General features: G+C 44.4%; 1 protein-coding gene across 1 annotated transcript in view; it reads left to right on the top strand.

The window, feature by feature from the left end:
- Positions 1 to 8,666, top strand: part of EMG1 (EMG1 N1-specific pseudouridine methyltransferase) — a 38,233-nt gene extending 29,567 nt beyond the window's left edge. The window contains exon 6 of the mRNA XM_086932971.1: positions 5,344 to 8,666. Coding sequence (XP_086789097.1) covers positions 5,344 to 5,457 — 114 coding nt within the window. The 3' untranslated portion in view covers positions 5,458 to 8,666. The remainder of the gene's footprint in view (positions 1 to 5,343) is intronic.
- The last annotated feature ends 3,764 nt before the right edge of the window (positions 8,667 to 12,430 follow it).

The following is a 12,430-nucleotide window of genomic DNA, read 5'->3' as shown; positions in this document are numbered from 1 at the left end:
AACACCGAATATCTCTGTACATGTGCTGAGCCCTATAACACTTTTAATGTAGAGGACAACTCTTTAATTAAAAGAATATGCCCATGAAAAGACACTTATTTTAAAATCTTTTAACAAATAAACTTGTGTATGTAAAAAAGAAATGCTAGAAAATTAAAATGGTTTAAAATTACATTGAGCAGCAGATTAAAAAACATAAACTTGCATAAGAAAATCCTCCAGTGTTGCTGTGAAGAAATCAAGGGATTTTTTATGTTCCAGCACATTTTATTTTCCTCAATCCCCCCGCCCCCCTACTTTTGGAGCATGTGGATCCTTTTTTTCCAGAACGGAATATGGACAAAAGAGAAACTGGGGCATTTCATTTTGACATTTAACATGGTTAATTGGTGTTGCACTTTAATTATGGTTTATGCAAGATGAGGATTATTTCCTCTTGTTGGTTTTTAGCCTGACTGCGACCTCTGGACTGCTGCAAGCATGAATGGGTGTTTTCTTGCTGCTATTTTACATATTTTTAATCCTGCAGGAATATTTATTTCACCTTACCTTTCTGGTTTTTCTTGTAAGTGGTATGGTACAGTTCTTGTATATTCTTTTGCTCTTCTATATTGTAACGTTTGCTATGATTTTAATTAATCATGCACTCAGAGTAAACCTTTAACTCCTGTTGTACGAGAGATACTCAATCACACACCTTTCTAGAGGTTAAGATACAAGATAATTTACTGTGAAGGCACAGCTTTTCAATGGGGGAATGTTGGACAGTAGGGTTGGTATGCAGTCAGATGAATTCCAAGTATGGCTGCTAGGATATTATGTTTAGTTCTTCACAGTGCTGTACAGAGAAGTAGCATTAAAGAGTTATTGCTTGCCTCTGGTGGTGACATTTAAACAGGTGACCACTAAGATGTACTTGCTAGGGTGCTACTGTTTCACCTTTCTGCTGGAGCATGTATAAATAAATTACTTGTAGATAAATACAATTATATTAGTGTTTCCCACTTTTAACTTGCTTGTTTTTTGTTTGTTTTGAAAAAAAGGAGTGTTGAGATTGACAATCTTTGCTGGGCTTGAGGATACAACACTTCTTAATGCTCCACATACCTACACAAGATTTGTGGACTAACTCAGCAAAAAGGCAATAGATGAGCAGTTCCTCGCATGGTTCTCCCGATCCCCCTAGGTCCATCTGCCTAGGGCACCTTGACATAAGACAATGAAGCAGAAGCCCAGCTATTTCCCCAGAGGGCAAGAGCAAAGCTTTTATGCCGCAGGTCTATTATGCCATCCAAATAGGACTTCTAAGAATAATGCTTCTATATGACTTGGTCATCTAAAGTCCACATTTTTGGGGCATCAAACCTTTGGACCATGGTGCCCCGGAGGCAACTTCCTGAAAGGAAACCACCACCAAGAGCCCTGCCCAATAAAGCGGTGTTGTAGGAGGACTACTTGCTTAGAGACCACGCTTTCATAAGGGTGGGGGTAGGCAGAGTTTGGAGTTGTGGTTGATGCCGCCAATAGCCTGTGCCTCCGAGGGGCCAAAGCACCAAAGGAAACGACTGAAACATCAGATGACCACAATCATTGAATGTATTGCGAGGCCTCTTACAATAACTTGATGATGCTTAAGAAAGTTGAAGATCTCATTCGGACCCCCTCCGGCGTCGTGGAACATAGAGATGCGGTTAAGGCAGAGCTTTTCGGCGACTTCTGTGCCGCCTTATACTCGGCTGACCGACTGGCGCCGGCCGCTCAGCTGGAATACTTAGAAGCCCTGTCGCTTCCGCAGGTTTCCAAGGAATGGAACGAACTCTTGGAGGCCCCCTTTACTAGGGAGGAGGTGTTGACCGCCATTCGGTCCCTTAAACCGCAGAAGGCTCCGGGCCCGGACGGCTACACGGCTTCCTTCTATCAGACGTTCGCGTCTGAGTTGGGGGACCACTTGGTGACTCTTTTCAACAGCATGAGGGAGGCGGGCCACACTACAGGCACTATGGCGGAAGCTATGATCTCTATCATTCCCAAAGCGGGGAAGGACCCCTCTAAATGCGAATCGTACCGGCCCATAGCCCTGTTAAACGTTGATGCTAAATTGTATTCGTCTATCTTAGCTACCCGGCTCCAGGACCTCATGCCTGCCCTCATCCATCCCGATCAATCGGGCTTCATAAAGGGTCGCCAGACCCATGACAACACTAGACGGCTAATCCATCTGAACGAAAAAGCTAATCGCTTTAAGATTCCAGCTGTTCTGGTTGGCCTTGATGCTGAAAAGGCGTTTGATCGGGTGGACTGGGACTTCCTCTTTGGTACCTTACAGGCCTTTGGTTTTTCTCCCAAGTTTATAGATATGCTTCGGGCCAATTATCATGACCCGCGCTCGAGGGTTATGGTGAATGGTCACGTCTCGCCCTTTTTTGCTCACTCCCGGGGTACGAGGCAGGGCTGCCCCCTATCTCCCTTACTTTTCGCGCTCAGCATCGAGCCTCTTGCCATTCGGGTGCGGGAAGACCCAGATATTGTGGGTCTCCCCTTTTCGGGGGAACAGCACAAAATATATCTTTTTGCTGACGATGTCCTATTGTCGCTAGCTGACCCCGGGACTTCCCTCCCGCGTGTGCAGGACGTGCTCTCCCAGTTCGAAACGGTGGCGGGATTTCGGGTTAATCCCGGCAAATCCTATATTCTCAATCTCACGCTGCCACCCTCTGAGGTAGCGCGCATCCGACCGCTCACGCCCTTGTCCTGGTCTAGCTCCTCCATACAATATCTCGGGGTCCGGCTGACCTCATCCATCGCCACCCTGTATGCGGCTAACTTCCCTCCTCTGCTGACCCAGATTCAGGCTGAGCTTAATCGCTGGAAGCCCATGTTTATCTCCTGGTTGGGACGCGTGCATGCCATCAAGATGACGATGCTCCCCAAGCTCCTTTATCTGTTCCAAGCCCTCCCTAATACTTTGGAAGGGTTTTTTTTTCGGCGTCTTAAGTCTATGATTCTGCGCTACGTCTGGCAGGGAGGTCGAGCTAGACTCTCCTTTCTTACGCTTCGCCGGCCGTTGAGGAAGGGCGGGGCTGGCCTTCCAGACATGCTTCTTTACTACAAAGCGGCACAACTCCGGGTGCTGGCTGAATGGACCCAAATGGAGTCGGAAAAGCACTGGCTACATATGGACAGGAGTGTGGCGGGTCGTTCTATATGGGACCTGGTTTGGAAGGCGAAGGGGGATCGGCAGCGCAACGCCTACATTAGCACCCCTACGAGTACTACTCTGAAGGTCTGGGATTCGGTCTCCGGTGACGAAAGATGGACCTCCTTCCCCTCCCCCTTCACGCCTATTCACTTTAACCCAGCGTTTCCGCCGGCTCTTGCTGAGGGGCCCTTTGATGGGTGGAGGGCGGGGGGCTGCCACGCACTCACGCATTTGTTCCATGGTTATGAGCCGCTCACCTTCCAAAATTGCATGCGTGACTATGGGGTGCCACCTACTGAGCGCTACCGGCACGCCCAGCTGTTGCATTGGGCATTGTCGCCTGAGGTACGGGATGCTGCGACGAGGCCCCCCACGGATTTCGAATCTTATATCACTCGCACATCATCTATGAAAGGGGTGATTTCATTCCTCTATGATTTGCTATTGACCACTGCTATCTCACCTCGCCCTAGATACATGGGTTTGTGGGAGGAACACCTGGGGCGAGAGATCTCCGACGAGGAGTGGTCTCATCTCTGGCGTGATCTGCACAGATTTAATCATTCTATCGATCTTCGGGAGGCCCATATGAAGACCATGCTGGATTGGTATCTGTATCCGACCCGGTTGAAAAAGATTTTTCCTTCTGCATCTGACAGGTGTTGGCGGGGCTGTGGTTTCCTTGGGGACTTTCGCCATATCTGGTGGGATTTCCCCATCATACGCCCCTATTGGGAGGAAATACTGTCTCATATCAGGGAGATCCTGGACTACCCGATTCCAGATTCCATTGGCTTCGTGCTCTTGGGCCTTCGGGACTCGCTTTTGGAGCACCAGACCAGGGCTTTTCTTTCCTAGAGGGGGATGGAGACTTTTGTTTTTTCATGTTCTGCCTTGCCGTATTGTTTTCCTCGTGGCCGGGACGCTTGGAGGCGCAAATGGACTTGGTCGAAGAAGCCTCTGACTTGGATAGCTTTGCCCAGTGCCAGTAAGGGCGCTTGCCCCTCTGGGACTTCTCGGGGGGGTTTGATGTTGTTCCGGGCGGATTTTTGAACTTTTTTTTTTTTTTCTTCTCTGCCCTGAGCGACGACACTGTACGACCCTTCGTTCCTATTATTGCTGCTTGGCCTTGTTGAATTGGCCCCTGCGTGGGCACTTCTTTTCTTTGCACTCCATGTGATTCCATCCCTTCTCTCTTCTGTTATTTCTAGCTTTCTCTCTTCTCAATAAAAATATCTTTAACAAAAAAAAAAGAAAGTTGAAGATCTGACATTCAGGTTATTCATTAATAGCATTGCACACTGAGATTGTTTGTGAGGGTAAAAGATGAGCTATGTTTTAATGTTAATTGCGAAGAGTGATATTGATTATTATAATGTTTACAGATGTTCTTTGATAGGGGTGGGTTTGAAATGTGTTGTTGTATATTTTAACAGGTGAGACGAGTAAATGATCTTAAATTAGTTGCATCCAGAGGTGAGTAGGTAACTGACTAGTTGTAGGGGCTACATAGAGACTGTTGACTTTATGTAGTCCTTTCAATTGTTTAAGGAGAATTCTCTTTGCTAAAAAAGTGTCCCTGTAATATGCATGTGTCAAGATGTTACATGTTCAAAAAAACTTAATGAAGTTTCCTGTGATGGAAAACTGGTGTTTAAAAGCATTTCCTGCTCTTTTCCTTTCTCTGACCTCGCATCACCCCCCTCAGAATTCCCTCCTTTGGCCATTCAAGATAGTTGCTTTCTCTTGTCCCCATTTCACCCAGTGCTGCTGCTGTAATCAACCCTGTGTTGTCTTTACTGACCTCCCCTCTCGCCAATACTTTTATTTTTATGCTTTCTTCCCCTTCTACTCTTTTGCTGGCTCTCCTTTCGGGTTTCTGTGCCATTTATGACTAATAGATTTGGTAGACCATTTGGCTTCTTCATGCCTTTTGTTCCTATATACCCCTTTTTCCCCTCTTCTTTACTACCTTCCTTTCCTTTGAGCCTTCTTCCTCTAGCGCTTACTTATGTTATCCCATTTTTGGCTCTGTTCTATTTCCCTCATGCTTATTACTGTTTTCCCTTCTTCATGCTTTCTACTTCCCTTTCTTTGTCCAGCAGACACAGGAATATTTGCTAATGGATTTTCTTCTTACTCAGGTGAATGTCGACTACGTGGAGAAGACTGTGTCAATCAGCAACTATCCACTTTCTGCAGCGCTGACTTGTGCCAAGCTTTGCACAGCCTTCGAGGAGGTGTGGAAAGTAGTGTGATCTTCACTTTACTACCGAGACAGTCCATCGCCAAGACTTGTAATAGCCAACTCTGTCTGGGCCTGCATGGCTATTTGTGGATAGCCTAGAAAACTATTGTAAGAAAAAAGTGGCCCAGCTCAAGAGACTGTGAATTGGCGTCCTCATTTGTCGTAGAACCCTCAAGCATCTCCTGCCGCCTTCTGCGTAACATATGCAGTTTGTGTTTCTTTCATCTTGGGCCAATGAATTAAAATAATTCACTTTTTTTATTAAAAAAAAGAAATTACCTAGATTTATTAGTTCACTTGATGGGAAATATTGGTCGATTGATACAGGATATCTGTAAGAAATTTTTCTGGATGAATGTCACCACCACCAGAACGTAATCACTTTGTCACTTCAAAGAGGTTCCCACTATTGTTGAAAAAGATGTCGTCTGTCATTTAGAAATATCGGCAGGACCAGGCAGGCTTTCTCTGCGGTGGATGCTGCGGTATTTACAAAGAATTTGAGTGGATCTCTCCCCCTTTCTCTATAGCCCGAAGCATTTCTTGTACAGCTCCTCAGTCAACAAGTAAGCTGTCTAACATCAGTGCAAGGTGCCTTTCTCTTCATTGTGGGTTTGATAGTGTACATAGAATATCTATGGTACAGTGTAAGCTCTCACCGCAGTAAATGGAGCAGCCTCTACATAGGAATCCAGCGAGTTTTCTCATGCTAGTGAAATGAGTCAAGGGAGTGATTTGGCAAGTTGTGGGAATCTTACAAGCTCTCAGAGTGGATCCTGGGCATTAGAGAATATGAAGTTTGAGAGGGTACACCGGTCAGGCTCTCGCAGTAGCAGGAAATACTGTTTCTATTGCACCTTTTAAGATGTCAGGAGGAATTTAATGAAAAGAGAATTATACAAGGGGAGCCCTCTGTCTGGCAGATTAATAATCCGCTTGGAGTGTCCACAAACGAAGCTGTCAATGGCAACCAACGAGGCATGGTCCAGGTGGATCATCACAAGAGCACGCGAGGACGTGCCGCTCTTCTGCTTCAGCACCACTTGTGACAGACGCAGCACAGGACTTGGCTTCACTGCATCAACCTTAAAGTACAAAGTTACTCTTTTAGCTCCTCCCTAACCCCACCTCCTCACCCCCACAATACAGGGCTACAGAGGCTCCATGTTGAAGGAGGAGGCTGGTTGGTTTTGCAACGCAGCAGAACGAGGCTTCTCCGACCAGTGCTGGAGAAGGCAGATTCACTTTGCCTCTGCTAAGAAGCACAAACGGGATACCTTGCAACACAGACCAAAAAAATGCCATGGTTATGTAACGTCTGAAGAAAGCGCTGGAAGTCATCAATGCAAAAGATAACCCCTTGGCAACCAAATTGATTTTCATGTAGTTGCACAATATAGCTCATGTAGAACCGTATACTTGTATTATTTGTTTTATTTCTCTTGACCGATAAATCAAATAGTGTTTATCCCATGTAGGGTATCAATCTAGCAAATGTTTTCACCAAAAAGAGAAGAAAAAGACTCGTAACAAATCAAATATACAAACACACAATGAAGACAGTAATACCCAAAAATGTACACTACAATGTGTATGATTATAACTAAACAAATATATTTATACATAAGTACATGTAACATCACCACTGAGTCAAGGCACATAACATCTCGTACAGTACACTCAAAGTGTACACAGGTTAAAATCTAAATATAGACTAAATAGATTGGTCTCATGAAATTACTGTTAAACTATTTCATAACAGATCATGGGTTATAATCACACTTCTAAGAAGACTCGATGGTGATGTATTCTATGTATTTATATATATTTGTCATGCCAAGGTGCCTCTGACCAGAAGGACGCCACTCCGCTGGTGCAGGTTAACAAACCATTTATTTTCAGAGGTTGCACATTATGTCCGGTTTATTTTAATCTCCCATGAAGCGTTTCAAAGCTCCTGCTTCTTCCTCATGGGGTCATAGGCAGCACGTGACAGAATTAACCACAGCTGTCATTTTTAGCCATCAGTTGCATACACTGTCTAGTGAGGTATGCTGGGGGCTGTAGTCCGATTCTTGCCCTTCAGTGGGGTCCGTTCTGTGCCGTAATTTAAATGCATTTAAGTTCGTTTCACCGCCCTCCGGTGGGCTCCAGGCATAAAATGCAGCCACTCAATTATGAAACACCAGCGCTGATTTCTGGCAGAGAGATCCCCCGCCAAAGTCCTGTTTTGGTAAGTCCTGCCAGGTGGTGCATCCTCCGCCGCTGAGGCCTCCACGTTAAACCTCATGCCAAGGTGCCTCCGAAAATAAGGACGCCACTCCGCTGGTGCAGGTTAACAAACCATTTATTTTCAGAGGTTGCACATTATGCCCGGTTTATTTTAATCTCCCCCAACGTGTTTCAAAGCTCCTGCTTTTTCCTCATGTGGTCATAGGCAGCAAGTGACGGAATTAACCACAGCCATCATTTTTATATTTGTATAGTTCCACAACATGGTGTTAATTTTTGGGGTATTAATGTAGTCATTGTGTGCTTGTATATTAGATTTGTTAAGTTTTTTTTGTTTTTTTTGTTTTTTTGTATAACAATATTTGCTATATTCATAACCTCCATGGGTTAACAATTGTAATTGATGTATCTGTTAATAGAAATCATAATAAAAAAAATATATAAGTATACAGTTCTACATTTTCTACAGTTCTACATGGCCTATATTGTGTAACTACATGAAAAGCAATTTGGTTGCTGGCGGGGGGCGTGGAGTCGGGGTCGGCCTATTTCTTTACATTGAAAGTGATGCAAGTACCTGGATGTCCATCTGCCTCCTTCAGGGTGCTGGTGGAGGGAAGTGCCTTTGAGGCTGTGGAGGCAAATAGTTGCTTAGGCTTCTAAAAAGTTGCTGTTTATATTCCTTTTGAAGAGCATGGCTGTCATGACTTGCACAGAACACCTCTACAGAGTTCTAAGTTGTCAGCTCAAGGTGTTTTTCCAGTTCTATCTTGGGGGAATAACCCACAGCTTGCTTGCTTCACAAGTCGGTGGAACCCAAAAGTCTATGTGGCTGAGCTTTCCTTGATACGTTAGACGGCCTCTCTGATCTATTTTGTCTAAAATGTGTGTTCTTTTAGTGATTAGTGCTGTAAGTATGCCTTATGACAGTCTGCTTTGCTTACCTGAACTTTTGTAGGTGAATAAAAATTGTTCTGTCTATTTTAAGTTGGAATGTTTCTTGTAATAGTTAGGGCTGTTAGGTTTATTGATGGTGGATCTATGAGGGTTATCTGGGTTGAACGTATGTGACATGCTCTGTCATATGTTGACTTTTGGAGCAGTGTGTGGTTCAGGGTCTGTCAGTCATAGTGCTTTAAATCCTATCTATGTACCTTTGCATAGTCTGCAATATCATCAAGGGGGTTATTTCGTTCCTTGACTGAGAGTGAAGATTATTTTGTATTATTTTGTATATGCATATTTGGAAGTGGTTCCCATTAACCCCTTCCACGCACGGAGTTCGTGACGAGCCCAGCACCGAGGTGCTCGTGACTAGCCCAGCTCGTCATGCTGCACATTGGAGCTGTGCTCATGACGAGCTGAGCTTGTCGTGACTCCGCCCACTCCCATGGCATGCCCGCACAGGAGGGGAATTAGCCCCGCGTGGGCGTTCTGCGGCACTTATGACGCTCAGCTCGTCATGAGCACTGCTCCTCTGTTCCTCATGACGAGCTGAGCTCGTCATAAGCGCCGAAGGGGTTAACTAATTGAGGCAAGACTGAATCAATGCCCTGTCAACAAGGCCTTAAACCCTAAATTGAGGTATGGGAGACACGTTTTCAAGAGGTGAAAATGGAAATTACATTTGAACTGCATATCAAAGTTTTGTTCTAGTTGTGTATACCAGTTAAACTGGGCAGGCTGTGCCATTTGGCCACAGGAAGGGTAAAGATTTTACAGCATCTCCTTTGTGTTTGCCCCTTTGAGGGCTAGAGTTTATTTTTATTAGGGGTGGGCGAAATTTGCATAGTCTCACTGCGCAAAGCTCCACGAAACGGTAAAAAATCTCAGCGAGCACACGCAGAGTTCCGCAAACATGTGGAATTGCTTGTTTCACCCATTCGCGGTGCTTTTTTACTGTTCGCAAAAGCTGTTTGCGTGCTCGGGGAGAAATATCTTGCGCAAGCAAAAAATTCCGCGAAGCTGCGGATCGCGGAATTTTTGGCAATTCTGCATTCTTCGTGGAACGCGACATTACCCAAATTCTGCAGGCGGGACGGAATTTAATACCCAGGCCTAATTTTTATTTAATGTTTCACCTCGGTTAAACTGTACCACTCACCCTGGGGTAGGGTCAAAAGTCTTTTGTTGGTTCTATTTTTTCATTCTCCAAGAAAATTGACAGCCCAGGTTTATCATTGGACATCTAAATCTGAATGGTAAAACTATATATTTTTACAGCCACTGGTTAGACATTACTTATAAGAAGTTGAGGGACATTAAAGATTCATAAGGTACAGCAAACGTCAGTACACTCTAATGGGAAGTCATGTAGGGGATGTCATTGCAAACAAGACTGTTGAACATAGTTCAGTATGTAAGCTGGTCACAATCATGGCCTGAACGATGAGATCAAAACTCATGCCTCACTTTTCAAATAATAAACATTTCTGCCTTGGATGAGGATCTTTATTCAAAATTAATAGACCTATAATTTACTTTAACCACTTTGAGTTCTTAATCTGTAGACCAGTTGGAGTGATATATTATGTAATCATGGTAGCTGTAACACAAATGTTTAGCACCCTTGCTTCGCAAGAGAAGAAAATATTTTACCATTCCAAAATAAGTATTTTTAGTTTTCACCTAGGCAGCTTTTAGCTGTCTGCTGTCCAAGACTGATTGTGGACAACACCAATACCTATAAGTAGGCTTTTGATTAGCCAGTTGCTTAGCTGTCTTGTCAGTCTCATTTGCTTGCTTCTTATTTGACAGCTTTTCTTCCTTTTCTTGTGTTTGTCACTGCCCAGGAGCATAGCTTCCTTACCATCCTCTCGATTAGATGTTGTATATCCTATCACTGCCTTTTGGGAATATAATAGAACAACAAAGCAATGACCGGGCAGTATTGAATTCACGTCACAGTACACAGACCTAGTGTCATAAATCACTGGGTTGGACAACCATTTGTGTTGATTGACTTATTTTTTATATAAAGTATTTTTGCAACAAATTCTTTGGCATCAAAAGATACAACACAACATTCATGACAAAGTACAAAATACAAATTTAGTGAACTGAACGAAAATTGTCAACAATGTGAAAGCAAAAAAATTGTCATACATAAATAACATAGACAACTGTAAAAAAGGCCTCAAATGAATCAATTTACAGAGGCTCCAATCCTGGATATGAAAATAAACAAGGGGACTGTTGTGTTTAAAGAAAACCTCCTTGTTACAACCATCACAAGATACACAATAGATACCAAATCAGGTGCTTAGGCTAGGAACAACATAGGAACAGTAAACAATTCCAAAGTATGTTTTTAGTTGGATCCTAGCGTGCCCTCATAATCTTGTATCTTGGAGGTGAAAACGTCGACGCGTTTCGAACCCAATATCATTCAACGGGTTCTCCTCAGGACAAGGACTGGGGGATTGTTGTCACTGTGAAACAATTAAGACACAGTGTAAGCGAGGGGGCATTTTCACAAGCTCATCGCGTGGACTCACCCACTTTAAAATTAAAACAGTACCTTATTTGTGAGATGGGGGGGGTCACTCCCTGCAGGAAGAGTGGAAAGCGAGATTTATATTAGATACAGTCTAACTATGTTTATAGATGTGCTGCACACAGGTTACTACATGAAATCTGGGTGTACCTTGACAGAGGGCGAAGTTGCCGCTGAACAAGGACGCGGTGCCGGCCGTGATCTGTTATTTGATGTGTAGATCTGAAGTCTGGAAAGAGGATTAAGACTTAGTATATCTCTTATTGCCAGAATGGTGCGCTGATAAAGCGCGAAGTGAGTAAAAGGAATCCTACCTTTTTTTTTCAAGAAAAGGAACGTGGCAATTTGTTCAAATTCGGGCGCGTGGGAGGCGGCGGCCGCCGCACGGGCTGGCGTGCTGTTAAAGAAAGGGGGCACACGTTTAGACTGGCATTGGAACGATCGTGATTTAAAGCAAGTCCGAAACAGGGGATGCATATCCCCAGCGGATAACTTACTTCTCGGCAGAGAATACGAGCTGCAACGGTCCGGCACACAGTGACTTCTGAGAGAGAGCTTGTTGCTGGAGGGGGCGTGTCTCCCTGTATTTAAACCGCCTAAAATCCTGATGCATTATGGGATTTGGAGTTTTTTAACTGTAGAAAGGGGTGCGCAGCACAAGACTGGAATCTCATCGACATGGAATTTGTGGATTCATAAATCTCCTGATCCCGAGGTTTTGGTACAGTACGGTCACAGGAGTAGCAACGGCATCGGCAGACTTAGCAGAACGAACAGACATTTCATTTATAGATTGCTGAGTTCATTTAGATCGTTCAACCCTGACACTGCGGTGTTAAATTTCAGGATGAGGTACGCCTCTTTCTGTGCCAGTCTTGCATCGGGGTCCCCTCCGGCACCCGGGACATTCTTAATGCTCGCCAAGATGGTCCACTTTAGATCATTTGCAGCATGGTCTTTTTTCAAAAAGTGCGATACCAGAGGCGCAGTAAGCACTTTGTTGTTAATTCGAGACTTATGTTGAATTATCCGCTGGCGCACTTCTTGTGTCGTCTTCCCTATGTAGATTTTTCCACAAGGACAAGTTATGGCGTACACTGCGTATTTCGTTTTGCAGTTGGTAAAGTCCTCATGGCGCCAGTGTTTTATTCCATCGGTAAAGTGGGAGCCTTCGATCGTCAATCCGCAGACTGAACAAGTTCCACATTTGTGGTGGCCTTTTACTGGGCCCATGTTGAAAAGGGTACTTTGTATC

Source organism: Lissotriton vulgaris, chromosome 7 (assembly GCF_964263255.1).
Source record: "Lissotriton vulgaris chromosome 7, aLisVul1.2, whole genome shotgun sequence".
Lineage (NCBI taxonomy): Eukaryota > Metazoa > Chordata > Amphibia > Caudata > Salamandridae > Lissotriton > Lissotriton vulgaris.
The sequence above is the reverse complement of the archived record's forward strand: the minus strand, read 5'-3'. Positions and strand labels throughout refer to the sequence as shown.